Below are 19,648 nucleotides of genomic sequence, written 5' to 3'. Positions count from 1 at the left end.
GATGATATCTTCTTCATCAAGGAGCAGAGTGGTACATTGGAAACTACCTTTTAATCTGAAAAGAAGCTATTATTTCATATGATTGGTGTTTCTTGAAGAAATGCTTCATTTCCTGTGACAATGTTATGTTCAAGTTCAAAACATGCTCCTACATACCCTAATATGCAGTCATTGGGAATATTGGTCTGTACATATGTTATTTACTCTTCTCATAAATGCACCCCGTTTCATTCGTGTAAGGCTGTTCATGGCCTAGGAAAGGAGCTAATCCCACACTGCATCATAAATAGAATCTAATAGAAATTTCATTGGACCACACCACAGTATTTGCTTTGAGTAGTGTGTTATTTTTCAACATCAATCATTTGGGAGTTTGTTCAGTGCTCAAACAGTGCTATGTTATTCCAGTACTTATGTATAAATGCATTTTAAATGCAGAATTTAACACGTCTTAAACATTGTTTCATATCTAAATGAATCCATGAGGCACAATAGATGCACATTTTCAGTCAATTCAATGAGTGTTAGATAAACGACTTCACCCAACAATACCCTATGACAACATGTTCTACTACTACACTCTATGGCAGTGTTTACTATGAATGTACAGAAATGTCAAGTCATTTAAAAATTATACATGGGGAAGTATTTAAAAAATTAATTAATTTACAAGGCCTTCAATTCATGAATAACCTATACTCGCATTTTAACTGTATTAGAGCTTAAGTTTCCTCCCTTCTGAAGCTAACTTGAAATACTTGATAATTTGCCCATTCACATTATCTCCATCTTTTCAATTTTGCCTCACGTTATAAGAAAATATAATTGTGTGCATAGGGAAAGTGGGAGGGAGAGCGTATCATCAGAAAATGTGATAGGCATTGAATGTCTGCCCAATTCAAACTGCTACTGAATTGTTATGGCGCAAAATAATTCTTGGTCAGTGGCAAGCACATTTGACACACTTGTGTTCCCCAGTGTACTTCAAGATGATCAAATCTGGAAATCGTAATTAAACTTTATGGTAACATCTATTACCTAAGTAACAAAATTGTAAATAAAACCATCACAATAGCTCATCCAAAGATGAGACTGACATTTGGAAATGTTAGCAATTACAATGTATGAGAAATACAACATACAAAAAATAAAAGCTTTAATGAACTCTAAATGGTATAATCAGACTTCATATGACTAAGCTAATACAAATATGTTTGGTATAAAGAAGTTGCAACAAATGCAGATTAATATAGAGGTGAACTGTCACAGGTCTCATATTATTTGCTCTATTTCTAGTTTTAATAATGAGATATGAGTGTATTACAATATTCATTGCCCTGGTGGCAACATGTTAAAAATTTAAAGCTATCGGAGAAATGAATATCTGAAGATGCTCTCTCCTGATGAGGAAATGTAATAATAAAGCAAAAGTAGCATACAGCCTGTGACAGTTTACCTGCACATTAATTCCTAACGGTCAATGTGACCCCTTTCATGTGATGCCTATGTTTACTAAGCATTCAAACTAACTAAAGTTCATCTTTTTCTGATTTCTCAGTCTCATCTAATTCATTATTTTCTTCTTTCTTTTGTGGTTTCAGTGTTTCATTTAGGCATGAATCATCATTGCCTTTCAAAGCACGTTGTGAACACAGAAATGTTTTTAGAGAGATATCTCCCTGACGCCGCCAGTACCAATCTTCAATATCGGACTCATAATCTTCCAATAATGTCTCACACTGAAAGAAAGAACCATAAAATAATCACTGTAATATATTGTTAATTATCTGTATGCAAAATACTTCACATAACAACTGGATCAATGAAATCACTCAAAAGCCATAAACTAACCAGAAGTGGCAAATCCAAATCATCTAACTTTATATGTAATTTATGATCAGATTTCAGTTCTCTTAAACAGGAAAGAAATAAGTGTAATGGAAAACCAGCCAAAGTTGCAAATTTTACTGTTTTATTTGCTTGGTGACTAGTGTCCGGCCAGGACCCACTTTCAAATCATCCAGATATATATACTATCTTGACATGGTTCTTATATATTTGGAACTGCCATTTTGACTATCTAGATGATTTGAAAATGGGTCCCAGCCCAAAACTAGTCATCAAATAAACAAAATACTTGAATTTGCAACTTTGCCTGGTTACCACAGTACTGATTAACAGAAGTTGCTGCCCTGCAATTACACACACAAAATATCAGAGTAAAATAGTAATTTAAAATGATACATAAAATTTGTCTCTGCTAGCAGCATTCTTATTGTTTGTTTCTCGACTTCCGTAGCTCTTAATATGCCATCTTTGCTTAATTCAGTTCATAGAAATGATATTTTCCATAAATATGAATGAAAATGCAACATGTGATCACAGAGGTATTTACATTTACACTAATGCTCCCCCCCCCCCCCCCCCCCCAATGAACCATGGACCTTGCCATTGGTGGGAAGGCTTGCATGCCTCAACGATACAGATAGCCGTATCGTAGGTGCAACCACAACGGGGGGGTTATCTGTTGAGAGGCCAGACAAACGTGTGGTTCCTGAAGAGGGGCAGCAGCCTTTTCAGTAGTTGCAGGGGCAACAGTCTGGATGATTGACTGATCTGTCCTTGTAACACTAACCAAAACGGCCTTGCTGTGCTGGTACTGCGAACGGCTGAAAGCAAGGGGAAACTACGGCCGTAATTTTTCCCGAGGGCATGCAGCTTTACTGTATGATTAAATGATGATGGTGTCCTCTTGGGTAAAATATTCCGGAGGTAAAATAGTCCCCCATTCGGATCTCCGGATGGGGACTCAAGAGGACGTCGTTATCAAGAGAAAGAAAACTGGCGTTCTACGGATCGGAGCGTGGAATGTCAGATCCCTTAATAGGGCAGGTATGTTAGAAAATTTAAAAAGGGAAATGGATAGGTTAAAGTTAGATATAGTGGGAATTAGTGAAGTTTGGTGGCAGGAGGAACAATACTTTTGGTCAGGTGAATACAGGGTTATAAATACAAAATCAAATAGGGGTAATGCAGGAGTAGGTTTAATAATGAATAAAAAATAGGAGTGCAGGTAAGCTACTACAATCAGCATAGTGAACACATTATTGTGGCCAAGATAGACACGAAGCCCAAGCCTACTACAATAGTACAAGTTTATATGCCAACTAGCTCTGCAGATGATGAAGAAATTGATGAAATGATAAAAGAAATTATTCAGATAGTGAAGGGAGATGAAAATTTAATGGTCATGGGTGACTGGAATTCAACAGTTGGAAAAGGAAGAGATGGAAACGTAGTAGGTGATAGCTAACACTTGGTTCAGGAATCATGAAAGAAGGTTGTATACATGGAAGAACCCTGGAGGTACTAAAAGGTTTCAGATTATATAATGGTAAGACAGAGATTTAGGAACCAGATTTTAAATTGTAAGACATTTCCAGGGGCAGATGTGGACTCTGACTACAATCTATTGGTTATCAACTGTAGATTAAAACTAAAGAAACTGCAAAAATGTGGGAATTTAAGGAGATGGGACCTGGATAAACTGAATGAACCAGAGATAGTACAGAGTTTCAGGGACAGCATCAGGGAACAATTGACAGGAATGGGGGAAAGAAATACAGAAGAAGAAGAATGGGGAGCTTTGAGGAATGAAATAGTGAAGGCAGCAGAGGACCAAGAAGGTAAAGAGACGAGGGCTAGTAGAAATCTTTGGGTAACAGAAGAGACACTGAATTTAATTGATGAAAGCAGAAAATACAAAAATGCAGTAAGTGAAGCAGCCAAAAAGGAATACAAACCTCTCAAAAATAAGATCGACAGGAAGTGCAAAATGGCTAAGCAGGGATGGCTAGAGGACAAATGTAAGGATGTAGAGGCTTATCTCACTAGAGTTAAGATAGATACTGCCTACAGGAAAATTAAAAAGACCTTTGGAGATAAGAGAACCACTTGTATGAATATCAAGAGCTCAGATGGAAACCCAGTTATAAGCAAAGAAGGGAAAGCAGATAGGTGGAAGGAGTATATAGAGGGTCTATACAGGGGAGATGTTCTTGAGGACAATATTATGGAAATGGAAGAGGTGGTAGATGAAGATGAAATGGGAGATATGATACTGCGTGAAGAGTTTGACAGAGCACTGAAAGACCTAAGTCGAAACAAGGCCACAGGAGTAGACAACATTCTATTAGAACTAATGACAGCCTTGGGAGAGCCTGGCCTAACAAAACTCTACCATCTGGTGAGCAAGATGTACGAGACAGGCAAAATACCCTCAGACTTCAAGAAGAATATAGTAATTCCAATCCCAAAGAAAGCAGGTGTTGAAAGATGTGAAAATTACCGAACTATCAGTTTAATAACTCACAGCTGCAAAATACTAACCTCATGGAAGATCAGTTTGAATTCCGTAGAAATGTTGTAACAGATGAGGCAATACTGACCCTACGACTTTTCTTAGAGGAAAGATTAAGGAAAGGCAAACCTACATTTCTAGCATTTGTAGACTTAGAGAAAGCTTTTGACAATGTTGACTGGAATACTCTCTTTCAAATTCTGAAGGTAGCAGGGGTAAAATACAGGGAGCGAAAGGCTATTTACAATTTGTACAGAAACCAGATGGCAGTTATAAGAGTTGAGGGACATCAAAGGGAAGCAGTGGTTGGGAAGGGAGTGAGACAGGATTGTAGCCTCTCCCCCATGCTATTCAATCTGTATATTGAGCAAGCAGTACAGGAAACAAAAGAAAAGTTCGGAGTAGGTATTAAAATCCATGGAGAAGAAATAAAAACTTTGAGGTTTGCCGATGACTTGTAATTCTGCCAGAGACCGCAAAGGACTTGGAAGAGAAGTTGAACGGAATGGACAGTGTCTTGAGGAGGGTATAAGATGAACAACAACAAAAGCAAAACGAGGATAATGGAATGTAGTAGAATTAAATCGGGTGATGCTGAGGGAATTAGATTAGGAAATGAGACACTTAAAGTAGTAAAGGAGTTTTGCTATTTGGGGAGCAAAATCACTGATGATGGTCGAAGTAGAGAGGATATAAAATGTAGACTGGCAATGGCAAGGAAAGCGTTTCTGAAGAAGAGAAATTTGTTAACATCGAGTATTGATTTAAGTGTCAGGAAGTCATTTCTGAAAGTATTTGTATGGAGTGTAGCCATGTACGGAAGTGAAACGTGGACAGTAAATAGTTTGGACAAGAAGAGAATAGAAGCTTTCGAAATGTGGTGCTACAGAAGAATGCTGAAGATTAGATGGGCAGATCAAGTAACTAATGAGGAGGTGCTGAATAGAATTGGGGAGAAGAGGAATTTGTGGTACATCCTGACTAAAAGAAGGGACCGGTTAGTAGGACATGTTCTGAGGCATCAAGCGATCACCAATTTGGTACTGGAGGGCAGCGTGGAGGGTAAAAATCGTAGAGGGAGACCAAGAGATGAACACACTAAGCAGATTCAGAAGGATGTAGGCTGCAGTAGGTACTGGGAGATGATGAAGCTTGCACAGGGTAGAGTAGCATGGAGAGCTGCATCAAACCAGTCTCAGGACTGAAAACAACAACAACAACAACAACAACAACAACTAATGTTCACCAATGCAACCACACAATGTCGAGATCTGTATTAAAATAGGTTTGTTTTCCCTTTGTCTACCAGATAATGCAAGTTGTCCACATATGGTTGCATCTATGGATCATCTCTACCTTACTGTCTGAAATACATTTTCCTGATTATGGAGGTATAATCCCCCAAATCTCATAGTGGGAAGAACAAAATTTGTGACATGCAGCAGTAATTTTTATTGTCAATTCATATTCATAATGGTCAAGTATAACCTAAAATATTTATATTTAAGGGATTTCCACAGTACACTCGCTTTTAAGAGGAGAAAAGGTAGTGAACAGTTTGTATAGGGTGGTCAAAAGTGTCAACTGGGAGTGTGTTCAATTACTGCTTTAAATCTGAGATCAGAACAATCATCTCCTAGATTTAAGAGATCTTTGAGATTTGCAAAAACTCTCTGACACACGGAAATAATGTGGTAGGACAACTCAGAAATACATGGCACACCAGCCAGAAACGCTGTGGGCAAGGGTCTTGAGTAGTTGTTTTGTTTTGGACGAATGCTGTGAGCAAACAAGTCACATGGATGCAAGATGGCATAGTCAATACATTTGGATAACAGTATGCTGTATGGCTCACTGACAGATTACAGGACTGCCACAATAAGTCTGAAATGGATTGCAAATTGACTGTTGCCTGTAACATTTTATCAAAGGTGTCAAGAAGATTCTGAGAGATATTTATTTATTATTTATGGAACCATGCTAGCCAAAGCAACTTGATCATGGAATGAGTAAGTACATAGTTCATAAAATGCCGATACAGAAATTGTTATAAATAAAATCTCTAATTACAAAGGGAAAAATCCCCGATGACTCACTGACAGACTGACTCACTCTCCATTGCCAGCCCAAACTGCTAAGGATAGAAACTTGAAAGTTGGGGAGGATGTTCATCTCATACTGTAGGCATCATTTAAGAAGGGATTTCTCAAAATTCCACCCCAAGGAGGTGCAAGAGCAGATGAGAGGTTGTTTAAAAATGTGTTACTATTAAGAAAATTTTGAAGCTAGAACTGTGAAAAATGATATTTGGTTTCTCAGCCAGAATAAAGAAATACATGTTTCAACATTCTTGGAAATTTAACCAACAAAGAGGTGAAATTCGAGATGAACTGTTTTATGAAAATATTTCATTACGAAAGCCTTTTTAAGGCTAAATCTATGAAAATTGGTACTTGCCTTCTTGGTTAGAAATAAAAACTACATGTTTCAGTGTTTTTAGAAATTCAAACCCGAAGTGGTTGAAATAAGGCATGATTTTTTTGAGGAAATATTTCATTATGAAAACATTTTTGAAATGAAATCACTGGAAATTTGTATTTGGATTCTTGGTTAGAAATGAAAAAATAAGTATTTCCTGTAAATTCAACCCCTAAGCGGGTGAAGTAGGGGATGATATTTAAGAAAATATATAGTCATATTAAACTGGTATCTGACTTCTAAAGAAATATGTATGAAAATAGTGCCTCAAGAACCCTAAAGGCAGGATTAAGTCCTCTGACTATAGCTGTAAAAATCACTTTTAGGTCGAAAGTACATTCAGAAAATACCATGCTTCTATGACCTATGAAAAGTTTAGATGATGTTGCAATTTGTGAACAACATAAAAATTTGATTAAAGGACCACAAAAAAGAATCTGTGCATACCAAACAGTTTACATGAGCAAAGTAGTGTGTGCTAAGCTAGTAATTAACCAAACAGAAAAAAGAGAGTATACAAATATATGACACACTATGTGAAGAAAGTTTTTAACTACTGCAAGGACATCTTGTAGAGAATGATGGAGTGCACCTTTCAACTTTGATTTGAATACTTGTGGTTTATCACTCAATTTTTTCAGTTCTGCTGGAATCTATTGACTGAAACCAGCTGAATCTTGTAAGCCTTTCTATACAGTGCTTAAGGAAATGTTATCTAAGTGTGTATCATCATCTGTGTTCAGTTCACTAAATGAATAGTGTAGTTTCCTCTGAATGAGTCAATAATGTTAACAACAAATCTCATAATGGAATGTGTGTGTGAAACAGCACAGCTAGATTCCGAGACGCCTGAACAACAGCCCGCAAGAAATTCACAAAAATTATGAATTAGTATAACAATGTTCATCACAAGGCTACAACCTGTCACCAGGAATGTTATTATCTTGCCTTAAATGCCCAAAATTTTAATGGCACCTACCCTCAACTGACATCTAGCAAGAGCCTCTGGATCACACATTTCCCATGAGACATTGTATCACTGACATTGAGAGGTGGTGCTACTACTGCTATGCTGGAGCTCATAGCCTTCCAGTATATAAAAAAAGCTGCACCACAAGTGGCCTATGGCAAAATTCACAGGGACTCTAATGGTGAACAACACCACTGCAGTTCCCATCGCATGCCTCGCCAGCAGGCGGCATTGCCCTACGGAGGTGCAGTCAGCATGGGCCTACCTACAGGATCACATGCTCAAAAACATGTCTCATGGTGTACGGGTGCTTCAATAGCACTAAGGATGATATTCAGCTATACCTAGCCAGATTTCCACGGATGAGCTCTCTGGGCTTTACACTAGCTGCTGCCGGAGTTCCTCAATTAGAATCTCTCCCTGAATCATCCCACAATCTCCCACCTGACACCAGTCTACCAGCCTGGGATATTTGCCTCAGACTCTACATTGAGCTGCCAGCAATCATCTTTGAGCTACACCAAGACCTGACCGCTACAGTGCAGAACTCCGGGATATTCGTAGTTTCGAACGACAAAGTGTTTGTGTGTAATTAGAGACAGACAGTTCCTCTTGAACCAGTACTTTGCCTCTAGTAACTATGACTCAGTTTTCTGCATCTGACAGTTCACCGAACCTATCACTCACTTCAAAGACAGAGACTTAACTGAACTATTTGTGTTGTGTAATTATGCTCCAAAGGAGGAGAGTTGAAGATTTATGTTCATCTCATTCCTTTACACTGTCTACCTTTGCTTTAATTTCTTTACATTGTCTACCTCTGCTTTAGTTTCACTCTCAGACCAGCACAGGCCACTTCAGCTATTAAGCTCAGTGAACCATCAGACATATGCCCTTTACTCAAAACAAACATGGGTCTTGACAAACAATGTCTTACTCAGTGCCTGTGGACTTGGGAACAATGGAGTCGCAGTTTAACTTGTTGAGTTAATCTCATCATCAAATTATTTGCTGTGTCCATAGGAAAGGTTATAACCCATCCAATACTGTAGGAAGAGCAATATGACAGCGCTAGTGTTCTCTGGGGTGGCATAATTTTAGGAGTATGTATGACTTTACAAGCATTTTCTGATACTAGATTTCATGTGGTAGATAATATGCCTGCCTACACAGATCTATCCTGGTGGATACTTGAACATCGGTATTGTAATTGTAAACTGCAGATTTCTCGACTTGCGCCATAGGGTGGCGGGGTTTCGGGCTCCGCTAGATAGGTCAGGAGTCCACTACACCCAGCAGGTGGCTACATGGGTAGCAGGGGTTGTGTGGCGTGGACTGGGCAGTTTTTTAGGTTGGATGGCCTCGGGCAAGTACAGAAACAGCAACAGCCTCAAAGGTTGCGAAGCAAAGTCAGGACATGCGGGGACCAAGCAGCAATCGGTATTGTAATTGTAAATTGTCGAAGCTGCGTTGGTAAAGTACCAGAACTTTAAGCGCTGATAGAAAGCACTGAAGCTGAAATTGTTACAGGTATGGAAAGCTGGCTGAAGCCAGAGATAAATTCTGCCGAAATTTTTACAAAGGCACAGACGGTGTTTAGAAAGGATAGATTGCATGCAACCGGTGGTGGCGTGTTTGTCGCTGTTAGTAGTAGTTTATCCTGTAGTGAAATAGAAGTGGATAGTTCCTGTGAATTATTATGGGTGGAGGTTATACTCAACAACCGAGCTAGGTTAATAATTGGCTCCTTTTACCGACCTCCCGACTCAGCAGCATTAGTGGCAGAACAACTGAGAGAAAATCTGGAACACATTTCACATAAATTTCCTCAGCATGTTATAGTCTTAGGTGGAGATTTCAATTTACCAGATATAGAATGGGACACTCAGATGTTTAAGACGAGTGGTAGGGACAGAGCACCAAGTGACATTATACTGAGTGCACTATCCAAAAATTACCTTGAGCAATTAAACAGAGAACTGACTCGTGGAGATAACATCTTGGACCTACTGATAACGAACAGACCTGAACTTTTCTACTCTGTAAGCGCAGAACAGGGAATCAGTGATCATAAGACCGTTGCAACAAACCTGAATATGTAAGTAAATAGGAATATAAAAAAAGGGAGGAAGGTTTAACAAGAGTAATAGGAGGCAGATTTCAGACTACCTAACAGATCAAAATGAAAATTTCTGTTCCAACACTGACAATGTTGAGTGTTTATGGAAAAAGTTCAAGGCAATCATAAAATGTGTTTTAGACAGATACGTGCCGAGTAAAACTGTGAGGGACGGGAAAAACCCACCGTGGTTCAACAACAAAGTTAGGAAACTGCTGCGAAAGCAAAGAGAGCTTCACTGCAAGTTTAAACGCAGCCAAAATCTCTCAACAAACAGAAGCTAAACAATGTCAAAGTTAGCATAAGGAGGGCTATGCATGAAGCGTTCACTGAATTCAAAAGTAAAATTCTATGTACCGAATTAACAGAAAATCCTAGGAAGTTCTGGTCTTACGTTAAATCAGTAAGTGGATCGAAATAGCATATCCAGACACTCTGGGATGATGATGGAATTAAAACAGAGGATGACACGCGTAAAGCTGAAATAACAAACACTTTTTTCCAAAGCTGTTTCACAGCGGAAGACCACACTGCAGTTCCTTCTCTAAATCCTCACATGAACGAAACAATGGCTGACATCGAAATAAGCGTCCAAGGAATAGAAAAGCAACTGAAATCACTCAACAGAGGTAAGTCCACTGGACCTGACGGGATACCAATTCGTTTCTACACTGAGTACGCGAAAGAACTTGCCCTCCTCCTAACAGCCGTGTACCGCAAGTCTCTAGAGAAAAAGAAGGTTCCAAATGATTGGAACACAGGTAGTCCCAGTTTTCAAGAAGGGTCGTTGAGCAGATGTGCAAAACTATAGGCCTATATCTCTGGCATCAATCTGTTGTAGAATTTTAGAACATGTTTTTTGCTTGCATATCATGTCATTTCTGGAAACCCAGTATCTACTCTATAGGAATCAACATGGATTCCGGAAACAGCGATCATGTGAGACCCAACTCGCTTTATTTGTTCATGAGACCCAGAAAATATTAGATACAGGCTCCCAGGTACCGTATTTACTTGAATCTAAGCCGCACTTTTTTTCCGGTTTTTGTAATCCAAAAAACCGCCTGCGGCTTAGAATCAAGTGCAAAGCAAGCAGAAGTTCTGAAAAATGTTGGTGGATGCCGCCACAACTAACTTCTGCTGTCGAATATATGTAGCGCTACACAGGCATGCTTTGTAGGCACAAAGATAAATACTGGCGCCAAAACCTCTGCGTCAGTAAAGAAATTTAAAAAAGGTGGAAGACGAGCTTTTTTTCTCTGCCCCGAGTTTCGATCACTGCATTTTCATACATTATCCAACAAAGTACATACAAATTCCGTATTGTTCACCTTCAAATGTAGCAGCATTTCAATGTACTATGAAAATCCGACTGGCAAGACTGACTGGGATGTTTGTCAATATGGCCAATTCTACGTTCTGAATTTTTTCCTACCTGTGAGAAGAGATGGTTGCTAATAGGAACTTTTATAAATTGTGAATCACATGCAGTATTCTCTTCACCATAAGAATAATACGAATATCAACATTTTGCCATGTATTGTTTCGTGTTTGCTGCTATCTTGTTTAAATCCTGCCTGCCTAATAAACTACGAAACTAGAGTGAGACAACAGCGAACGCAGAAGAATATACATATCATGTCATATTTATATTCGTATTATTCTTATGCCTAATAGTGATACAGTCAGAAATGAAGCATGGCAATTGACTAGATTTTTAAATCTAAGATGACTCTAATTTCGGTGCAGAATGTAATGTACTAAAGAGGCGCCTGCAAAGATTTTCAAACGGAGAAAAATTTTCGCTAAACTCTCATTCAGAACATCTTCTATCATACGCAGTCTATTATTTGGTTCTTGTTGATCATTATCAAAGAAAGCAGCAGTGTAAGTAACAACAAATAGCAGTATCTTGCCATTGTTTCGCTAATGAGACGATTCCTCTCTCTCTCTTTTTTAATTGTAAGTGGCGGTAGCACGCACAAAAGCAAGCCATGCCGCTAGCGGTGACAGGCCATAAACATGCACTATCAGAATGCGACAAACAATGCATGACATAGTACAGTAATGCAGTTTCAACTTAGAGTGACGTAAACACCTATAACAAAGAAAACGGCGCTTATCAGATCAAAGAAAAATAAGCAATCAATTCAAACCAGACGAAGCACATGAAACAGGAAGGTTACCCGTATAAATACGGACGGAGCGCCTGACGCATAGCAATGGCTACCTGGTTAAGCTTAACTGCTAAGCTTACGACTCGAACCAAACTACTGTAGTTGTATCGTCATTCATTCGACCTAAATTGTGTCTCATATTACAATGGACCAACTTTGTTTCAATTTGGAGATACAACCAAAAACTTTTATCTCCACTTGAATTTCGTGTCTCTAATTTCAGGTGCGGCTTAGATTCGGGAATTTTTTTTTTCCTTGATTTCGAGTCTCATTTTTCAGGTGCGGCTTAGATTCGAGTGCGGTTTAGATTCGAGTAAATACGGTAGATGCCATTTTCCTTGACTTCCGGAAGGCGTTCGATACATTTCCGCACTGTCGCCTGATAAAGTAAGAGCCTACGGAATATCAGACCAGCTGTGTGGCTGGATTGAAGAGTTTTTAGCATACAGGACAGCATGTTGTTCTCAATGGAGAGACGTCTACAAAGGTTAAACTAACCTCTGGCGTGCCACAGGGGAGTGTTATGGGACTATTGCTTTTCACAATATATATAAATGACCTAGTAGATAGTGATGGAAATTCCATGCGGCTTTTCGCGGATGATGCTGTAGTATACAGAGAAGTTGCAGCATTAGAAAATTGTAGCAAAATGCAGGAAGATCTGCAGCGGATAGGCACTTGGTGCAGGGAGTGGCAACTGACCCTTAACATAGACAAATGTAATGTACTGAGAATGCATAGAAAGAAGCATCCTTTATTGTATAATTATATGATAGCGGAACATGGTAGCAGTTACTTCTGTAAAATATCTGGGAGTATGTGTACGGACCGATTTGAAGTGGAATGATCAGATAAAATTAATTGTTGGTAAGGTGGGTGCCAGGTTGAGATTCATTGGGAGAGTCCTTAGAAAATGTAGTCCATCAACAAAGGAGGTGGCTAACAAAACACTCGTTCGACCTATACTTGAGTATTGCTCATCAGTGTGGGATCCGTACCATCCCGGGTTGACAGAGGAGATAGAGAAGATCCAAAGAAGAGCAGCGTGTTTCGTCACAGGGTTATTTGGTAACCGTGATAGCGTTACAGAGATGTTTAGCAAACTCAAGTGGCAGACTCTGCAAGAGAGGTGCTCTGCATTGCGGTGTGCCTTGCTGTGCAGGTTTCGAGAGGGTGCGTTTCTGGATGAGGTATCGAATATATTGCTTTCCCCTACTTATACCTCCCGAGGAGATCACGAATGTAAAATTAGAGAGATTCGAGCACTCACAGAGACTTTCCGGCAGTCGTTCTTCCCACGAACCATACGCGACTGGAACAGGAAAGGGAGGTAATGACAGTGGCACGTAAAGTGCCCTCTGCCACACACCATTGGGTGGCTTGCGGAGTATAAATGTAGATGTAGAATGTAGATGTAAATGATGTATTTAGCTTGTTTTCGAAACTTAAATTCAACTGAATATCTGAGACTGAAAGATTGCAATTTTAACACAACCAACTCAAGACAACTGCTGACGTCCATAGCCTTTGTGCAATAATGTCAGGAATTACAACAAGCCACACTGAATAGGCCTGATCCACAGCAGGAGGAGATGCGCAACCAGTACTGCCCCCATGAGAATGTACCCCGTATTGACTTAAGTATGTTGTCAGCATTGTCACCACACAGCCTTATACATAATTATCTTCTATCAGTGTAGTAAGGAAATTTCTAGCAGAATGTAAATAATTCAGAAGTAAAGAAGCACCCCCCCCCCCCCCCCAACACACACCTGTACAATCGCGCAATGCCGGCTGGGCACACAATGCCAAGATTGCAAACTGGCAGGTGGACAGGGGTCTTCATCAGGTGTGGTGGGTAGAGGGAGAAAGAGGCAGGAACAGAAGGACGGTTGGGATCAGGTAGCTGAGGCTCGGAAGGAGACAGGTGTGCAGGATAGGAATTTGGAATAGAGAGGCAGGTAGATGCATAGGCTAGGAAATTATGAGACAGCAAAAGTTACTTGCCCCCAACCCCCCTCCTGCTTCCTGCCTATTTCTCTCTCTACCTGCCCCACCCTTTTGACTCCAGCAATAAAGCAAGTAATGTGTACCATAAACAGTGACAGGAAAAAGTCATTTTATTTTATTGCCATTTTTGGTGTTATTTTCTCAATGTGTGTTAATAAATTTGTAATTTTTTTGTCTTTCTTAATTGTTTTCAGAGCTATGTAATCAATAAAAATATACCTTTCGAGTAGATCATATTTGTTCGACATTAAATATCAAATTTATTTCAATTTTTGAACAGAAAAAGAAATTTTCCCATGGATATTTACAGTCGTTTTTGTGTTATTTCACTGTAACTCAGTACTTTGTTAAGAATGAAGATGTACCTGTCAATTATATTGTTATTTATTACACACTAGACATCAAATTTATTTACATTATTGTACAGGAAGGTAAATGCTTATAGTAAACCAACAGAGTTCCTCAAAGAAAAATTAACACTTAACTGTACATCAAGGAAACTTTTTCACATGAAATTATTGTCATTAGTTCTAAGTTCTCTTCTGAGACATTTTACCGCCAGTCTGTTTGTATCTCATTATATTGTGAAAATAACCACTCCGAGTCTGTTTTTGAACACTGAACCCTAACTGCCTTCAGTGCACCTGCAGCAAATTTTGGCTGTCAAGTTTAGTCACCTGCAGGCATTTGGCAATGTCCACAGTTCCTGCTGAAAGCTGCTGTTCAACTAAATTCTGCACATATTTGTATCCCTTCAGAATATCTAGCTTGCTAAGAGATGCTGTGGCAGGTAGACATGGAAGACTCTTTGTCCTGTCAGCATTAACAAGTTTGTGATTACTGTCCTAGGGTTGAAACAGAATCCTACAATTGAGAACCTAGACTTACATGGATTTGTAGCCAAGAACATCATCAACTTTGTTTGATGATTCAATCTTGAACATTTAAGCGTTTCTCTCATCTCCACCTGAAAGGATATGCCTCTTCACTTTAGTCAGAAGCTTGCTGATTTTCTCACCAAAAATTCCATCTGCCACAATAGCAATGCCATTTTCCAGCTGTTTAACTCTGAGTATAATTCATTCAAGATGGGATGATTTGAATACTAAGTGCACCTTGATGTTTATCAAATAATTTGCATGTCCTTAATGAACACGGCCTCCAGAATAATTGAACTTACATTATCATTATACAATAAATTAACAATCAATTTCTGCTTATCATCAATGCAGAAGAATTCCACCATGTCTTCAAAATATTCTGCTACATAAGTGGCTGTGGAAAGCCAAGATTTCCAACACCAGAAGAGGAAATGCCTTTGTGTCCCTTTTCTTCTCTTTTAAAAACTGTAGATATAAATGTTTTCTATTTCTGGTATGCAGGAAAGCACTCTTTAACTTAGTTATAGTTGAGTTCAATCACAAAAGTTTCTCCAAACATTTGTGACCAGATTCAGCTTGTGCGCCCAACACTGAACATGGCATAAATGGTCTCCCAAAATTGTTTCCAATGAATTAACGCATTTATTCATATACCTAGCACTGTCAGTTACAACAGCTTTAACATTATCATATTGAATATTACAGTCTTGCAAAACACTCAATATTGAACAATCACAATGAGTAGATTTTACTGTCAAGAACTTGCACAGTCACAACAAAAAGTTTCTGTTAGTTCCATGCCTCAACAGTCTTTACTATCACAGCAAAAACACAACAAACTCTTGTCAGTAGTCTTGTCTGACAACACTACAACATCCTTCCTAGCTAGCTGCTGAATCATGTTATCCTTTCATTGGTTTTGTGTTGAAGGTACAACAGTTTCCCCTCATCGTCTTGATGCATGGAATGTCACCAGCATCTTAAACAAAATTAACCTCACTGTTAGCATTAGATTTAAAAATAATTTAATTCTTTGCTAACATTTGTTACTTTAATAAATATACAGTGGCAAGCTGAAAACTACAATTTGATTATCATACTGCTTCATATCAGTGGCCACATCTTACCTCCGATGAATTCTTTCATCCACTGCCGAAAATCTTCATCTTCCAATTTGTGAAGTGGAACTTCACTTTCAAAAACTTTTGACAGTTCTTTGAGCCAGATATTAATAGTCGTTTTTCTTTTTCTTAGTTACTTCAAAGCTGCCACTTATCGAAGCTTGCCACTTTATCTGCACACTGGAATTCTTGAATCTATTCCCTTTGTGATTCTCAAGCTGCATATGTTTCAATACAATACCTTTTCTGTACCACGATATCTTGCTGTTGCACAATATTGTAGATTTATCGGAAGCATACAGACCATCAGCTTCAAACTCTTTCGTTGGCAGTAACTGCAGGCTTTGGCATTTTTTACAGTTACAAAAACTGCTTCTGAGAATGAGATCAAAGTAAACAGCAAGGAAGCACAAGAAAATGTGGACACTGCTGTGATGTTCAGCTAAAGATGTGGAACACAGCAACCACTCTGCAAAACCAAAGATCTTGCAGTAAGATGGAATTTTGACTCACTCAATTCAGTTGTAAATAATTCACTTTCAACACAGAAACTCTTTCAACTACGTCAGATAGCAATGTACACACAGTCCAGTCGTTATTAAGTAACATTTTCATTGGTTAATACATGCAATACAACCTGAGTTTACAACATGATAGGAATGGAGTATTTCATGCTCCAGGTATTGTCAAAGAGGTATACTCTATCTCTTTGGTCTTGCATCACACACTTTCAATGCATTGTAGAAATCAACTTTTTCACAAGAAATAATCATTTTGAAGGTGAAATGCAAATGTCTACCTTAAGATCCAATTTTAATGTTAAGTAACTATTAGTTACCAATATTAATAAACTGCTGCCCTAAGATTTATGACATTTTTAATACACAAATTGGAAAAAAGCCAAATTTTGCCACAGTTTGTTAAAAATAGCCAATTTCATGATATGTTGCTAAGAACTGCCAATTTTGCATTAATGTAACCCAAAATTTTTCTATCCTTACTTATGTCAATATTAACAGTTTACAAATGTAACATATGTGCATTAATTAACTACTTGTGACACAAAGAAAATGTATTTTTACTCACCTGAATTTTCAAGTTCGTAATTTCAACAGAAGGCTTATCCCACAACTCATATGGTATACCTAATTCCACTTTCACTCCTTTGTTTCTGAAATGAAGATGAGAAGCATCTCAATATGATTCCACAAGACTACATAGGACATATATAAATACTATACTATAAATAGTGATGAAAATCAATTTTACATGGTGTCTGTAGTCTCTCCAGAACTGCTGCCTGCACCATTAACCAAACGATTATATACTGTCCAAATATGTAAAAAGGGGCATTATGTCCAAAAATGATAACAACACATACTAACCACACAATATACCTGTTAACACACACACACACACACACACACACACACACACACACACACACACACAGACAGACAGACAGAGAGAGAGAGAGAGAGAGAGAGAGAGGAGGGAAGGGGGGGGGGGTTAGAAGGGTTTCTTACTGTACAATATCAAGCATGTCTTACACTATCTGTTCAGTAATGACTGTTGATTGGTTGGTTTGTGGGATTGAAGGGACCAGACTACTAGGGCCATTTGTCCCTTTTTCCACGAACTTTAAACATCCACAAAGCATAAGAACAAACAATGGAGATGACAAGAGACAACACAGGACAAAGACACAGACAGAGACCAGAAAAAAGGAATTAAAATCACAATGAGTGTGACGGTGGTTGGCTCAGCATGCCAAAGGCCAGGCTCAGCACAAAAAAGGACAAACACTTAATTCAAGCGATAAAAACCCCCTGCACGAATAAAACTCAAAACTAAATCTGCCATCACAACATCATCTGATAAAAGTGCAGGAGTTAAAAGTGGGCAGTCCAACAAGATGTAGACCACCATTAAAGCTGACCCGCAGCGACAAAGGTGGGTCCTCGCGGTGCAATAAATAGCTGTGTGTTATCCAGGTGTGGTCAATACACAGCTGGCAGAGGAAAACAGAGTCCTTGCGAGAGACCCGCAAGGAGGAATGCCACGCACTGGTAGCCTCTTTGATGGCCCGAAGTTTGTTGGGTGAAGGAAGGGTGCGCCATTCTTCACCCCCAGGTGCGAAGTACCTTCTGCCGCAAAACTGACCAGAGGTCACTCTCCAAAAGGCCAAACTCCAAGGCTGGTGCACCGACAGCCTGTTTGGCCAGCGTGTCAACACGTTCATTTCCTGGGATGTCAACATGACCCGGGGTCCACACAAAGACCACAGAGCGGCCGCAACGGACAAGAGTACAGAGGGACTCCTGGATAGCCATCACCAGACGAGAGCGAGGGAAACACTGCTCGATAGCTCGTAAACTGCTCAGGGAGTCACTACAGATAATGAAGGACTCACCAGAGCAGGAGCGGATATACTCTAGGCCGCAAGAGATGGCAACCAGCTCGGCAGTGAAAACACTGCAGCCAGCCGGCAATGAGTGTTGTTCATAATGATCCCCTACAGTAAGACCAGACCCGAAACGACCAGCTACCACTGAACAGTCAGTATAGACAACGTCAAAGCCTTGAAACGTGGCAAGGATTGAAAGAAAGTGGCAGCAGAGGGCCTCAGGAGGGACTGAGTCCTTTGGGCCCTGTGCCAAACCGAGCCGAAGGCATGGGTGGGGCACACATCACGGGGGTATATGCAGAGAGACTGGAAAAGAGGTGGAAGAGGAAAAACCTGAAGCCCAAAGAGAACAGCTCTGATGCGAACCGCGATCATACACCCTGACCGGGGCCGCTGTTCTGGAAGATGGACGACCGACTGAGGGAACAGGAGACGATAATTGGGATGCCCAGGCAAGTTACAAACGTGTGTAGCATAAGCGGCCAGTAATCGTTGGTGCCAGAACCACAATGGAGGGACACCTGCCTCCAAAAGTATGCTGTTGAGAGGGCTTGTCCAGAAAGCTCCAGTGGCGAGTCGGATCCCGCTGTGAAGGATGGGGTCAAGCAACTGCAACGCGGAAGGTGATGCAGAACCATAAGCCAGGCTCCCATAATCTAGATGGGACTGAATTAACACCTGGTACAGCCATAGAAGGGTAGACTGATCAGCACCCCAGCTGGTGTGACTCAAGCAACGAAGAGCGTTAAGATGCCGCCAGCACATATGTTTAAGCTGCCGAATATGAGGGAGCCAAGTCAACCGGGTATCAAAAACCAATCCCAAAAACCAATGGGTCTCCACCACAGCAAGAGGTTCGCTGTGAAGATAAAGCCGTGGCTCACGTTGAACAGTGCATCGCCGGCAGAAATGCATAACACAGGTCTTGGCAGCTGGAAACTGGAAGCCATGCGCCACAGCCCAAGATTGCGCCTTGCGAATAGTGCCTTGTAGCTGCCGTTCAGCAGCTGCAATGCCAATGGAGCTAAAGTACAGGCAGAAGTTGTCAGCATACAAGGAAGCTGAGACAGAAATTCCCACTGCCACAGCGAGCCCATTAATTGCAATTAAAAAGAGGCAGACACT

General features: G+C 39.9%; 1 protein-coding gene across 1 annotated transcript in view; it reads right to left on the bottom strand.

Annotated features, from left to right (window-relative positions):
- Positions 1 to 1,139: 1,139 nt before the first annotated feature.
- LOC126457570 (protein canopy 4) overlaps positions 1,140 to 19,648 on the bottom strand; it is a 40,934-nt gene continuing 22,425 nt past the window's right edge. The window contains exons 4-5 of the mRNA XM_050093993.1: positions 17,203 to 17,287; positions 1,140 to 1,739 (exon numbers count right to left, since the gene is read on the bottom strand). Of these exons, the coding sequence (XP_049949950.1) occupies positions 1,530 to 1,739; positions 17,203 to 17,287 (295 nt within the window). The 3' untranslated portion in view covers positions 1,140 to 1,529. The remainder of the gene's footprint in view (positions 1,740 to 17,202; positions 17,288 to 19,648) is intronic.

This window comes from Schistocerca serialis, chromosome 2, assembly GCF_023864345.2.
Source record: "Schistocerca serialis cubense isolate TAMUIC-IGC-003099 chromosome 2, iqSchSeri2.2, whole genome shotgun sequence".
Lineage (NCBI taxonomy): Eukaryota > Metazoa > Arthropoda > Insecta > Orthoptera > Acrididae > Schistocerca > Schistocerca serialis.
This window is presented reverse-complemented; position numbering and strand designations above follow the sequence as displayed.